Consider the following 15611-nt stretch of genomic DNA (forward strand, 5'->3'; position numbering starts at 1 on the left):
TAGGGAAACCCACAAAGATGCCATAAGGTGAGTATGGCTTAAGGCTGTGACTATGATGGTGTAGATAAATGGGACAAAAATGAAAAAGAATCTTGAGGAAAGTGCAACAAAGCTTATAAACTAAATATGGTGCCCAGAGGAACAAGAAGTGATGAGGAGTTTTTCAAGGTGTAGATTTCAGTAGTTTGCTGCTGGAAGAAGTGCTTTAAAGACTGTTGAGCAGGTAGGGGATGGGAATGTAGGTCACTGTCTCCTAAATTTCCTCAGTGGGACTCTCATAGAAAGCTCTCCCATAGGCATTAAGAAAAGCAGGGTATTACATAAGTTTCAAGGAGCTTTCTTTGTTGTTGTTGTTGTTGTTTTTAGTCAAAACTAAAACTAATGATAACTCTGTTCTCTTAGATGTGTGTTTTAATTTAGTAAGACAGGAAACATTTATTCTATAGAAGACTCTTAAAATATATTTTAAACAAGCAACTGACACATACTTACCAGTCAATAGAATTTGCATCAACCCACCCCAGACACCGCTAATCTGACATGGACTAACAATTAACTAAACTTCTTGCTTCTCACTGTTAAGAGTATATCATTCTGGCTTAATGCTTTTTCTTCTAAATGATGCTTAATCTTTTGAAGTAAGAACATCTATTATTCTCTCCTTGCATATGTCTTCAGTTTCTTCTGTCTTCTTTGCTCATTTAAGAGTGTTTTCTCCCATGGTCTAGTCCAGGGCTTTATGGGCACAGAGCAGTATCTTTCATTCTTTCCAACAGCAGTAGAGGGTAATTGCAGCCATGTTTCCACACGTGGCCCTCCTCCCGAGGCCAGGTGTATGCTAAGGTTATTCATCCTCACCACAGCCTAGGTATTATCTTCATTGTACAGGTGTGCAGATCGAGGCTCCGAGAGATGAGTTGACTTCACACAGGTTACATGGCAGGTACTTGGTAGAGCTGGGATTCAAGCCCTGATCTGTTGGATTCCAAAGCCCACACTTTTCCCACCATAGGCATAGTCTCAAACCATTTTATTTAAACACAGTTTTTTTGATGTACCTCTTTGAGCCGCCCATGTACCTCTGGATTTCTTACTAATTTTTATTTTTTGTAAGAAAAAATTGTAGCTTTTCTATTAAGTTTAGATTTTTAATGCATGAGGTAAGAACATTAAAAGTTCATACCTAACAGTAAGCCTTCCAAATTGATGGTATTAAATCATTATAGTCCATAAAAAATGAAACTTCTCTTTTTCTTTTTTTTAGGAGTGGATATGTCACTGCCTTTTTGGAGAATGCTTCATTAGTTTTCAAGTTTTGTTTATCTGAATAAAAGTACATTCCTGTTAAAATTCAACTCAGCAAACACTGAATACTTAGCATGTAGTCACTAAAGATTAAACAGTGTCATGGGGCACAACAATGAATGAAATCCCTGGCATTAAGGAGCTCTTTCACACTCTAGGTCAACAGGAAAACATGGAAATAAGTCTATAATCCCTGCCCCAGATGACGCTCCCACACTCAAGGCCTTATTGTACATTTCATTTAACTAAGTGTGTTGAAATCAATTCTAAATGTAGAATTTTTCCTAGGTATGCCTTGCAATAGCTCATTATTCCCAGCCAACAGACCTCCAGCTACTCTTTGCATTTGAATATGTTGGGAAAAAATACCACAATTCAGGTAAATATGAAAATATTAACTATTGTGACTAACTTTACATTGTCTAAATTTTATTCTTATGTTTTATTAGAAGCCTCCAAGTACATGAGCTTTAATGATTGTAGAATTATTAGCTTCATAACTGTTAGAGAAGTAAGCACTATATACTAAAAGAGATAACATTTGTCAGATAACATTTAAAAAGTGACGGGGAAGAACTTATAAGCAACTGTAAACATAGGCTTATGAGAATCATGTCAAGTTTTGCCTGTAGTCACTGGCTTGTATTTTATGATGAAGGAAGATACCTCTCCCTCCCCGCCTGTTAGTTGGTAACTTGAGTTAAAGTAATCTTATCTTTTAAGAAAACTGGCAGAAAATTAAAAGATATTTGAAACTCATGATCTTTTTTGGCAAGGTGTGATTTCATGCAGAAGCTGAAATGGCTAAACTTTTTAGTGGACTTCATTAAGATTGTCAGAATATTGATTTTATATTTCTGAATAAGATTGATGAAAGGAAGATGAGCATTCATCCAAAAGACAAGTGTATTTTAAACGGTTTTTATAAAAGCGAATAGTTCTGTACACATATATGTCAGTGATGACATCACCAAGGAATATTCCAAGTGATCGTGTAATTCTGTGCATTCTTTTTATATACAAATAATTGTAATTTTGATCAACCAATTTTCTTTTTTTTAACCTCATAAAAGGCTAGAGAAAAAACAATGAGGTCATGTCTGACATTAGCTCCTCGTAGGTTAGTGACCACATGTCCATTTGCCTGCTGGATCATATGCTCTCCCAGCCTTTAAGGGAGAGAGATGACTCAGCTACACGTTTATAGTGAAAGGGCCGTTCACCCCAGCCAGCATGGTCTGGACGGGCAGCCTATAAATTACTAATTTTACTGGTCCTTTACATTTTGTTACCTCAGAACATATATAGTAATTTAAATAATCTGTATAATAAAAGTATATTCCAATATCACTGTATTGTAAATTCATTAAAATGTAGGAACAATACACAGTATCTGCAGATGCATATGGTATAAGTACACTTGTAAACACCATAGAGATGATATGCAAAGATCATAGCTTTTATCTTATGGTACTAACAGAAATGGGATAACGAAATACTTATAATTTAATTTTTCTTACCACAGTGCAACTAATTGTAACCTAGGCTTGAAAAATACAATTAATTTTTAAAGTTTATTTCTTAACATAAGGAAAATTCACTTATTGTCCGAAAATAAAGTATTGTAGATCCGCACTAGTAGCTAGGCAAACATTCCTTTGGTGCATCTTCAGGCTGCAGACCGTGATCATCAGGGTTATCCTCAACAGGACTCTCACCCAGAGTTGTGAGAGAGTAACTGAGATGAAAGCTTCAAGGGGCACAAGAGTCGTGGGAGAGCCTTTGATTCCCACTTGCATTTGTTGATGATCAAGACCAATTCTGAATGATACCTTTTTCCTAGTAGAAACGATTCAGTCCAGGGTACAGACCCCTGAGTTCTGCACAATGTTCAGCAAGTACCGTGAACTTCATTATGCGTTTGGTGACGTGATGCCTGCTTCAGTTACTTCTCACGGTTGTCTTCATCCGTTCCTCGTGGGCATCTCTGGGTTGATAGCAGTTTATTCAGTCCATAGCTTTCCTACTACTGGTTTCCTTATTCCCGTCAGTCACTTCTCTGTATCTTCTCATATGTAGCTTGTGGAGAAAATAACGATTGATAAGTATCACTTAAAATATTCAGGAACACTTTTTATATTGCATCCTTCAGACTCCTCCTCCTTGACAGTCACTTCATAAACATAACACTTGGCCAAAGTTTTGTTAAGATTCCTCATAGGGTAACATCCTTTCATATCCTTCCATGCTGTTGCAGAAGCATAAACTGCACCTTTAAGAGCAAAAGAAGCCTGAAATTTCCACACACTGCAGTCAGAATTCATTAATTTGTGAGTGAAAGAGGCCCAATAATCCACTCTTGAACTTCTGGATGACACCTTGATTCATTGGCTGGATTAAAGAAGTCCTTTTTGCAGGCAGGTAGGTGACAAAGCTGTTTCCACAAATAAGATGTGAAGCTAGAGGATGTCCCCTGCAATTGTCTAAGAATCTTTTAGCTGGCCTTAGGCCTTCTGAGGTTTTCTTTTGTGTTCGGCATCACTTGAGTGAAAAGCCAGTCATCCAGGTACTTCTGTGAGGATCCTGAAGTATGGGAGATGCCCAGCACCCACAGGCTTCGGGACACTCCACACACTGACACCGCAGGCGGCCCTGGCACAAACAGGAACGATGGTTCTATTTTTGCTCTTTTAACTTGAAAGAAACCATGAGGACGCTGTTCTCACCAGTTAGCTTATTATTGGACAAATAATGTCCCCAAAATACAAATCCATCTTTGTTATAAAATTGATAAGATGTCAGATTATACTTCTGGACTAAAGAATTGAAAACCTCAGGTTACCTGCAGCCTCATTGTTGGCAGCTCCACTCCATGACAGACACCTGCTTGCAGATGTGGTGACATAATCTCAAGGTGCAGTGTAGGCTCACAGCAGAAGATGGACATTTTCAGTGACGTTATTTTACTTTGTAATTTTATCCTTTTTTTTAAACATGGGTCTTAGTATTAGGTTTTCCTTTAGATGCTTATTTGAAAACCACTTACAGAGGACAAAATCCATTTGAAATAGTGTAGAAATTTTTAAAGTTTGTTGCTTGTCAGTTTTTTTAATATTCTCAGTGTAGCTGTAAATGGTTGTGATTGGTCCTCGTGTCTCAGGATTAGGAGTACACCAGCCTTGTGCACGGGCATCCCTGGGGGAGCTTTTAGAAAGACAGCCATGTTGGCCCCACCCCAGGCCCATAAAGTCCGAATCTCCTGTCCGAACCACTTTGTTGACTCCGCTCTCTTGAGCTTCTTAACGATCGCAGTTCTGTTTCTCCCTTCTTCGCCCTTCTTTGTGACTTCTCATTTCTGCAGTGTCATCAGAGCGATAGGCTTTCTTTTCATTTGTTGACAACTTTTATTGTCTTTACTGTTGCTTGAGGCCATTCTAAATATGGAGGGGGCTAGTTAAGTGGAAACTCTAAGATCATTTCAACTCAGTCTAGGATTAGACTTGTGAACTGTGTCACAGAAGATAATGACGGTCAGGAGGGCTGACCTTGTTTCATTTTCAGTTGGCTGAGGAGGGGTGTCCTAAAACCTCAGTCAGGTAACTGTCAGGGGAGCCAGATCTTCCTAAGACGACTGGTGTGGCCAGTCTGTTGCTGCAGCCCCTATTAGTAATCCACTAGTAGAGCAGGCCACAGGCATCGGGCCTCTGGGACTTTCTGAAAAGCATTACAATTTCCAGACTTTCCAATGGCAGATTGGGTACCTGCTACACATTCCATAATAAGCTCTCACTGAAGATGTTGAGTATATCAGAAATCTGGTCCTGGTTGCTGAGAAATGGACAGGTTCTGAACAAGTAAAACCTGTGAAATAGCAAGCAGTACAAGATCTTGTAGTTGCTCTCACTTTGTGTTCAGAAAAATTCACCTATTAGTTAGATCTTGAGACTTTATATGTTTTGCCAGAGGACCAAGCTTGTAAACAGTGAGCATGTTCTCAGCCTAGCTTCCTAAGTCTGTAACCTCAGAACACTGAAAAGTATGCAGGTCTGGACTCCCAGCTAGGGCTGAGCTGCCAAGTATTTACATAGCTCTTTACAAAGTTCCAGTGTGTTTTGGTGGTGGTGGTCATTGCATGGCAGGGACCTGTGTGCAACGTTGAATAGTAATGATGGTAGCAGGTAGTGTTTCTGTTCCTGGTTCTAATGAGGATGATGTTTGCTGCGTGTTTCTGATAAGTACCCTTTATCAAGTGAAGGAAATTCCCTTTTGTTCCCAATTTGCTAAATTTTTCTGTATTTTATATCATGAGCACGTGTTGGACTCTATCAAATGTTTTTCTGCACTTGCGAGGGTTTTTTCCCCCTTAATTTGGTCATATGATGAATTCCTTAGGTTTTCTAGTACTGGCTAGCTTGCTGTGGTTTTTGATGCTCTGGTACACAGCATGTGAAATGGGAATTGCCTGGAAGTTCCATGCAGGTTCTGTGTTCTGGAGAGATCACAAGTCCCAAGTTCCCCAGCACGTCTTCTGGTGGTTGTTACTCCAGAGGAGGCACTGAGACAGAGTGGCCCACCAGGATACGGGCTTAGAAGTAGCATTTTAATTTTTAGCAAGCTCTGTTAAAATCAGAATCATCATAATTATAATTCTGATGCCACTTAAAGGATAAAATGCAAAAGTGCTAGCCCGGCACCTGAGACCCTTTATAATCTAGAGTAGCGCCATCCAGTAATGGGAATGTTCTGTCACCTGCATCGTCCAGTAGAGAAGCCACTGGCCACATGGGGCCATTGAGCACTTGAATGTGCCTGGTGCAACTGAGGAACTGATTTTAAAATCTTTGTTAAATTTAAATTTCAGTTGAAATTTAAGCAGCATGTGTGGCTGGTGGTTCCTGTCTGGTGCAGCACGGGTTGAGAGGCTAGGCCCCGTCGTGTTTCCGAGCCTCCCTTCCGCCACCTCTGGCACCCTTACTGCGCTCGGCTGTAGTTCATTACTCGGCGCTTTGCCGTCCTTCCACGTCTTACGTCCCGCTCTGCCTAGCACGCCCGTCTCCTCCTCACCAGCCACCTGTGAGCGTTTGGATTGGCTGGTTCCTCAGGACTCTGCTCAGAGCTGCTCGGGTCGGAGACCTTCCCACCCCAGCCTGCAGCCCCAGCCACAGTGGGCTTCCCCCTCCGCCCGCATCGCTCTCGTCCACCCAGCACGCTGTCACCAGCGCCTCAAAGTAGGGGTGAAATCTTAGCTCGCTTGTCAGTTTTCAGGCCTTAACACGTGGTAGGTTCTCAGAAAATACCTGTTTTGCACCAGGTTTAGTAAATAGTCCACGGGAACGGGCGTGGCATGTTGAGGGGACAAAGAAGGGTTTTCACGGCTGCAGGGGGAGTTCGGCAATAACGGGCAGTAACTTTAGTTACAGGGCAGGCCTGCGAGGGCTCTTTAAGAGAAGCTGTTTAGATTTGCTGGATTCAGTTGGAAATGAGTATGATTGCACAGCTGGGGGCAAGGGTAGCTTCCTGAAAGCCTGATTCCAGGAAGTGTGTCCTGTGGCAGCTGCAGGCTGGTCTGAGTGCAGCAGAACATCGGTCGGGCTGTCAGCTGAGAGACTGGCCGTGGTTGCAGCCTGCACGGGGAGACCCTGGGCCAGGAGAGGGATGGCGTCTGTCACCCAGATCAGGCTGCCTGTGGGGACACCTTCTTTCTCTGTGGTCACTCTGAGGCCCTCCTGAGGCTGTGCGCATGCTCCCAGCAGGTGGCCGTGCCTCTCAAGTGGAGAAGGCTGCTTGCTAAGGAAGGTCCAGTCTAGGCCCTCTGCTGAGTCTCCAGTGGACTGGCACTCTGGTGAAGGCTAAGGAATCTATGTCACCTTATCAAAGAAAAATCGTGTAGAGATAGGAGACCAAGAATGTCATAGCGAGTCGTACATAGAGAAGGGTTAAGAAGTAAACACTGGAAAGATGAAAGATTCGGACAGCTTGAGAATGGAGTTGATTGTTGGATGCGTTCATTTTTCCAGGCAAAATGTGGGGAGAAAACTAGCAGTGACTTGGATTTACGCCATAGCTTGGGGTAGGGAGTTGAGGGAGGCTTGTGAATGGTGTCCGTAAACGGGTAGGGATAGAAGACAATTGGAAGTTAAGGAGGAAACGTGAGCAGCAGGCATCAGTCACCCTTTCAGAAGGTGGCCAGTAAAAGGGAGGGGAACTGTGTAGCGTAGTAGCAAGAGTGGTCCAGTGTGGTCACGTGAAAGCCCTTTCAAAGCCAAGTTTGCCCGTTTGTGAGTGAAGGCGTTGAAGGCACAGCCAGCGGAAGGACAGGGTATCGAAGGTGCTGCAGGGTGGGGACGAGCTGGACAAGGACGGGACACAGTGGGCTGTTCTGCGGGGGGGGCCGCCCCTTCCCCAGGACGGCCGGAATGGGTAGGGGGGCTTTGGAGAGACCGGAGACAAACAGGGAAGAGGTGCCACATTGCAGTGTGTTTGTGACAGGAGGCACAGAGAGAGGAGAGGGAATTTGAAGCAGAATTAATACTATTGCTTTTTCTTACAGCCAGCAGAGCTAATGGAATACCCTCCGGAGGTGGAGGCGGCGGTGGCATTGGAGCTGGGGGTGGCAGCAGCCAAAAAACTCCTCTGTTTGAAACTTACTCAGACTGGGACAGAGAAGTCAAGAGGACAGGTGCCTCTGGGTGGAGAGTTTGTTCCATTAACGAGGGCTACATGATATCCACCTGGTAAGTCCAGCTTTGACAGTGTTGTTCATGGCTGGGAGTAATCATCAAACTCTGCTGTCATTGATAACTTTCAAGTTATGGCTAGTGGAATATTTATTTTTAATAATGTTTTAATGAATATTTTGTTTTAAAGATAAGGACTTCTTTTTTTAAACATAATCGCAATATCAATATTCATTGAAAGAAATTGGTAATGATTCCAGTAGTATTGTCAATCATCCAGTCAGTGTTTATTTGCGTTCGTATCTTGTACGTGTCTTTTACGGTTGGTTTGTTCCGATCAAGGTCACATTGAACTTGCATGATCTGTCTCAGGCTTTTTAATCTATGATAGTCTCCTTCCATCCCTTTTTTTTACTTGCCTTTTTTTTGTTGTTGTTGACAAAACTAGGTCAGATGTTCTGTGGACTTTTTCCCTTTCTAGATATTTCTGGGTTTATCACTGTGGTGTCCTTTAATGTGTTCCTCTGCCTACTGTATCTGAAATGTTAGCTAGCTCTAGGGGCTTAAATAATTACAGCTGACCTTTGAACAACACGGATTTGAACAGCGTGGGCCCACTTCCACACAGATTTTTTTTTAACGGTAAATACTACAGTACTGCAGGATCCCCGTTGGTTGAATCTGCAGGTGCGGAACCATGGGTGTGGAAGAAGCACATACCAACTATAAGTTACATGCAGATATTCGGCTGCGCAGAGGGTCTGCACACCTAACCCCGGCATTGTTCAGGGGTCACTTGTAATTAGGTTCAGTTCCAGGTTTGAGGCAAGAACGCTTCCTCAGGTGGGCTGGGCACCCCCTGTGGCATCATGGGGGCTCCAGGCATCATTGTGACGCTGACTGACCTGTGGGCCCCACAGCAGTCAGCCTGCTCCACCCAGTGCTAAGTTCCCCTTTTATAGAATGGGTTTAGCTGCCCAAAATGGTTATTCATTAGCAGTGAGGATCATTGCCCAGATCCATTATTTATTGAGGATTGCTACTGGTCATATTCCAGTTTTATCGAACTCTTCTCTCAGCAGCTCTTTAGTACCTGAAATACAGTTTGTATGAGGAAGGCAGTATCAATGTTTACTTTTTCCCCTTTACTTAACCAGTTTTCAGAAGGAGCTGTTTCCTAGAATCCTCCAAAAGTGACCAGAAAATTGTTTTTTAATTTTTTACTTGTTTAATGTTATTTAGTATTCAGATTCGGGGGATGTTTTGTTTTAATGTCATTCAAGTCCTCCTTAGTTTTTTCAGATAAGCAGTGTTGTGAACAAAGTACGAGGACCTTCTAGGAGTGCAGTGCTGAGGAAGGGGCTTGGGGGCACATGGCTTGAGTCTTCCTCTGCTTCCCCTTGAATTTGAACTTTGTGGCCAGCGTGCATTATGTGTTGAGAAGCCTGTGACAGGGCCTGCCTCTGTCCCCTACCTGGCCATGTGAGCAGAGGGAGGAAAAGAGATGTCTTCAGGTGCAGTGAGCTTGCCTGGTAGTAACTGCTCTCTAACCCATATCCTGGAGTCCACCTGCCTTTGGGAGATGGGAAACAGAGAAGGGGGAGATGAGAAGGGGGTGGAAGCTTCTCGGGAGATTTGTGGGCTTGGTTTGGTTTGGTCTGGTGTGCCTGGTATCTCCTACCCATAGCCTGTCGAGAGAACGATGATGGACATGTTTTTCAGAAATTGCGTATGTTTGATTAATAGTCATTCTGGAAAATATTTCAGATGCTTCCTTTGGATTGTTCCCCTGCTATAAGTATAACGATTGTGTTCATTGAGCACATCGCACGCGTTTTAGACTGAGATGTCTAGGCTCATCAGTGGCACCCATGGTGCCCACTGCACGGCCACTGAGTAGGGTGCACGTTAATTAAATGTGGGGTCTGCAGAGCACGCTTATCCTGCCTGAAGCACAGGCTCTTACATTACGATTCGTGTTTTCCTCTCCAGCCTTCCAGAGTACTTTGTAGTGCCAAGTTCTTTAGCAGACCAAGATCTGAAGATCTTCTCCCATTCTTTTGTTGGAAGAAGGATGCCAGTAAGTGATATCTGTTGGATTTCATTAATACTCTTGTCCATTTTTCCACCCAGTTAAGTAAAGGCTCTACTTCTCTCCTAGTTCTGGTGCTGGAGCCACTCGAATGGCAGTGCTCTTGTGCGCACGGCCCTCATAAAAGACGTGCTGCAGCAGAGGAAGATCGACCAAAGGTGAGTGGGAGACAGTCCTTGGTACTTGGGCATCTTTCGTTGTCATAGAGTAGTACAGTAGCCTCCCGACTAGCTAAAGACAGCTGGGGAGCACCGTGTGTTCCATCCAAGAGTTACTGTGGAGAAAATTGAGTATATTAAAATTAACATTTAAGTTATATTAAATGTAGTTTAATACTTTGGCTTATAAAGACACTTGAAGATCTTACATTGCTGACACTTTTCTATAAGGTTGTTTCTAATGAACTTTCAAAGTGCAGTGATTTCCAGTTGAGACACTTGAGGACAAATCAGATTTTTCTTGTAGTTCAGTGTGTCCTAGGTCTGGCAAGTCACGATAACTAAAAGTGGTGTAATTGGCTACCGTGAGCAAGTTTGTTGTCATCTGCCGAAGTCCCCAGTGACCTCCGTGTTGGTGAAGCAGGAGGCCTTTCTCAGGCGTCCTCACACAGTGGGCACCGCTGTTGGCCAGGCTCTCCCCGGGCCCCGGCTTCTGCCCCCCTCCACCTCCTGAAGCTCCTCGTCCGCGCTGCACTCCATGCCCCTGCCAGCCCGTCCTCCTGTCTCCAGGCATGACTTAGAGCTTGTCTCAGGCCACCTCCCCTTCCCATTCCATATTCCCTTCTGAAAGAAGTTCATCTGCATCAGTGGCTTTAGTGACTGTCAGGTTTATATCTCCAACCTAAGTTGACACTTTCCACGTGGAGGTCTCAAAGACCCTTTAAATTCATGTTCAAAACCAAACTCAAGTATATGGGCACCACATGCCCCCTGCCCCCACCCCACCCCAGCCTGCTCTCAGGAACCGAGGAGTCATCCTGATGCCTGTCTTTCACTTCCCCTCACGTCCAGTCCGTCGTCAGATTCTGTCCTTCACTTTTCAGAAACCTTACCCCTCTCCTTCCACCCCAGCTCCACCTCTGCCAGTGTGTTGGAGGGGCCTCGTCCTTCCTCCCGTGTCTCATCCAGGACCACACCCTGTCCCTTCTGGGCTCCGGCCGCCCTGGGGTTTTGCTGGTCTTTAGTATCTCCTTGGCTGTGCTGCCCCCTCCTCCTGGGCCACCTTCTTCACACTAGTCAATGAGCACTCCGCGCACACACACACCCTGCCACACACACACACACACACACACACACACATCACTTGGTACTCGCTCGTTTTCTGCACCTGCATTCAGACATCACTTCCTTAAGATAAGCCTTCCCCTGTCTCCCAAATTAGATCTGGCCTCAAGTTACACATTTGCTATATCACTATAATTTTCTTCTTAACAGTTATTTTGGTTTCTCATTGTACGTGTGTGTTACAGTTTGATTACTGCCTGTCCTTATGAGACCGTGAGGTGACAGAACTGTGTCTGTTTTGCACACCATTGTTCAGCTATATTCAGCACCCAGGAAATACCTGCAATTGAATATTTATTCAATAGTTGTCCAATAAATGAGGAACAAAGGAAAAGATCTTAGAAAACAGGCTCAGAGAGCCTCAGAAATTGTGTATCACAGTCTGTTATTGGGACAGCCAGGTCGTCTGTTTTTTTCCACAGTGCCATAACTGACAGCCACATTTGCTGAAGCAAATAACTATCAAGTGACCCTCAAATGACCCTTCAGTTTTCTGGAGAGGGTGACTGCAGTCCCACAGGTCCGTGTTCTCTCGTGGATTTAAATTTTGCTTTAATCACATTAGTGATTAATGTCCATTCTGTCCTACCTTGTCCTGCCTTGTGGACATGTCGCTGATTAAGTGCTCCGTCAGAAGTGTTGCTATGAAAGGCAAGGCTGCAACACTGTTAACTAGAAAACCTTAGAACCAGTGGCAGTTTTAATTATTTAACTTATGAAGCAAAGAATTACTTTAATTCCCTTTGTTTTTTCAGCTATTCTATTCTTTGTAACTAGGACAGATTCTCTTTGTTGTCCAACCTCATCTCCACCCTTTTTCCCTCAGACACGTCATCATCGCCCCACTGGTCCTCGCTAGGTTTCTCCAACAGCCAGGCTTCTGTTCTACCACAGGACCTTTGCACTAGCAGCTCCTCTGCCTGGAACACTGTCCCCCGTCTTTGCACAGCTCCTGGCCATTTGGGCTTCAGCTCCGGTATCATCGTCACGGAGGAGCGTTTTCTCACCACGTGACCCGAGCTAACCTGCATCCACTCTGTTCTATCACCCTCAGTGTTCACCACGGCCTGTCATCTCTCCTCCATCCCCCTCCCCGCCACCAAGAGCACAGACTGCATGTCCCTCTCTCTGTCCCCAGCCCTCAGAGCAGTGCCTGGGCTCACAGCAAGCACTCAAAAAATATGTGTTGAATACATGAATGAGTAGTGACTCAAGGATTTTGTCTTTATTAGGATTTGTAATGCCATAACTAAAAGTCATCCACAGAGGAGTGATGTCTACAAATCAGATTTGGATAAAACCTTGCCCAATATCCAAGAAATACAGGCAGCTTTTGTAAAACTTAAGCAACTGTGTGTCAATGGTAACTTCATTTCTATTTTATATATATATGTAAATAATGAATGGGTGATTATATGAGGCATTGTATAAGGCATGTTAGGAAAAGTGACATTACTTAAAAATTTAGAAATAGGTATATATTTAAGTAGAGGCTCGTTGAAATATTTGTACAAATTATTATTGTATGAGAATGTCAGAAGCTCTTAGAAAATGAAGTTTAAGCTGCTTTTAGTTTTGTAGGAAAAGTGTACCAATTAAGTCACTCTCAGATCGTGAAAGGTCTGGTAGGATGCTTCTGTAAAAGCGTCTGCTCAGTAGAACAGCCTACTACCTCACAGACAAACTTACGAAGACCTTAATGTATTCAGTTATATTTTGAGATGCGTGACTTGACATGAATTTCAAACAGAGCCATGCTATAATCTGTGCAGCCTCAGAGTTCCCATATGTCTGTTAGAGCAGATGCTTATGGGGTGCTTTCAATGTACCCTGGAGGGATGACTCACTTGAAAGCACCTTTGGTGTGAAGTGTGCACAGAGAGAGCCCCTTGTCACCGGGCAGCAGGACTGGCGCCGGCTTGGAAGGAGAGCTGGGAGGGGGTATGCTTAAGAAACACAGTGACTGTGTCTTTCAGCAGTCCCGTGAGCAGCATGTGGCTGAAGCGTGAGGCGAGGGACACCTCGAGACAGGCCAGGACAGGCCCCGCCAGGAAGCTGCCCCATTTCCTGCAGGGGTCAGCCACCAAGGACATGAGAACCGGGCGCTGGCAGCAGGGAGGGAGGGAGGGGCAGGCCTACGGGGAGGAAGCTGAGGAGGGGGCCGGGGTCACCTAAGCGCTTGCTTAGGGGACGAAGGCAGGCAGACTCTCCAAGATTTCCCTGGGAGAGCCACAGGGAAGGAGATGGAGGTCTGGGGAACGCTTTGTTTTGTTTCTTACAGAATTGTGACGTGCCTTCTTAAATGTTTTTATGACTAATGCAAAGGCGTAACACTTTCTTAAAGCCAGCTTTTAAATGTTAAAAACTGTTGTATCACCTAGCTCTCAATTTGATCATGAAAAATAAGCTTAAGAAGCCTAAAAGTGTTATATGCCTATATATATGTGTGTGTGTATAATTATATATGTATAACTATATTAATTACAGAACCATTTGAAGAAACTGAAGAGAAATGGCTGTCTTCACTGGAAAATACACGGTGGTTAGAATATGTAAGGTTTGTACAACTGCTTTCCTTTTCTCTTAACTTATTTTGAAATAATTATCGAGTCACAGGAGGTGCAAAAATATTACAGAGCCATGCACTCCTCACCAGCCCCCCAGTGGCAACGGCTCACCTAAGTAGACTATGGTTATCAAACCGGGAAACCAACAATAGTTCAAACTACAGTTCTTATCCAGTCTCCCCAGTTTATACGTGCTCTCATGTGTGTTTCTGTGCAGTTTTACCGTGTGTAGATTCACGTGACCACCAGCACAGGCAGGATGCAGAGCTGCTCCGTCACCAAGGCTCCCACCCCCAGCATTTCCATCCCCGTCCCCTGGGAACCACTGATCTCTTCCCCGTCTCTGTAGTTCGGTGATGTCAAGAATGTCATGTAAATCAACAAAGGTTAATGAATTTCCCTGATATAAAAATCAAACTGTACTCTGTTGATGAATCGTATAAGTACTGAAGAAATTCCAAAAGGTTATAGAGAATATAAACATGTATCGTGAAAGATCAGATTTGCTTGACTTCACGTACTTTAAAAAATATATTCGTAGTGGAAATTTGGTTTTTAACAGTATTTTTCCGTTTCTCTTTCCAGGGTATTCCTTAAACATTCAGCAGAACTTGTGTATATGCTGGAAAGCAAGCGTTTGTCTGTAGTCTTACAAGGTAATTCATTACTGACAACACTGGTCCCCCGGCCAGCCATCTTGACTGGAGATCCACACCCAAGTAATTACATGCATCTTAGCCGTCTCCTACTTACTGCATGCCACCAGAGAGATACACTTCAGATCCCGCACATTATTAAACAGTGGCACAAAGACCTCAGACAGAAGAACAGAAAGGAGTCAGACTTTCTGCCCTGTGTTAAATCTGCCTTCCGGTATTATGGCAAGGGTGGGTCACAGCCCTCATTGGATTCAGACAGAGTATTAATCTCGGCAGAGCATCCTTTCTCTCTAATCTTGCTATCTTTCTGATTCATACAAATTTTAGTTGAAATGCCTCTGGCTCATGCTAGATTGTGACTTTAAAGAAACAGTTTGGTATCAAGAAATGGACTGAACTGAGTAGCCAGCAATGTGAATTTTGTCTAGTGTTTGGTAGGAATAGATGGCAATAAAAAAAAAAAATCTTTCAGTTCAGCAAAGGATAATTGTATATTAAATAACTTTATAGCTAATAGCATTTTTAAGCTTATGGATAAAGTTTAATAATCCACAAGCTACCTGATTTTATAATATATTCATGCATAGTTCGTGAATATGCTGTGCTACTGAAGCTTACAGAAGTATTTTTACCAACTGTCAAATTCAACTGACTTTAACAAAGTAAAGTGACAAAAGCCTTAGGGGGAAAAGAAGAAGAGTAAGTCACTGTCCAGCAATCCTTAGCTCATGCCGGCAGCGTATATGTAATTCACAGACGCATGGAGAGCCAGCCATTGAGAACCCGCACCTCTCGCAGCCAGTGGTGTTCTCATCCTGTTCCAGGATGCTACTTAGCTCACTTCATGCATTTGTTGCCATGTAAAATGCCTCAGAAGAGATACTGAGCCTGCATTTTACTAACACTTTATTTTAGAATGTGTTTTCTTTTTTTTTTTTTTTTTTTTTTTTGGGGCCATGCCCTGCAGCATGCAGGATCTCAGTTCCCTTGACCAGGGATCAAACCTGCACCGCTTGCAGTGGAAGCAC

At 43.6% G+C, this 15611-nt stretch overlaps 1 protein-coding gene across 1 annotated transcript in view; it reads left to right on the forward strand.

Annotated features, from left to right (window-relative positions):
- MTMR10 (myotubularin related protein 10) overlaps positions 1-15611 on the forward strand; it is a 41833-nt gene that overhangs the window by 18528 nt on the left and 7694 nt on the right. The window contains exons 6-12 of the mRNA XM_007456418.1: positions 1594-1684; positions 7856-8039; positions 9975-10062; positions 10144-10232; positions 12590-12720; positions 13845-13914; positions 14510-14580. Coding sequence (XP_007456480.1) covers positions 1594-1684; positions 7856-8039; positions 9975-10062; positions 10144-10232; positions 12590-12720; positions 13845-13914; positions 14510-14580 — 724 coding nt within the window. The remainder of the gene's footprint in view (positions 1-1593; positions 1685-7855; positions 8040-9974; positions 10063-10143; positions 10233-12589; positions 12721-13844; positions 13915-14509; positions 14581-15611) is intronic.

Source organism: Lipotes vexillifer, unplaced genomic scaffold, assembly GCF_000442215.2.
Source record: "Lipotes vexillifer unplaced genomic scaffold, Lipotes_vexillifer_v1.1 scaffold1467, whole genome shotgun sequence".
Lineage (NCBI taxonomy): Eukaryota > Metazoa > Chordata > Mammalia > Artiodactyla > Lipotidae > Lipotes > Lipotes vexillifer.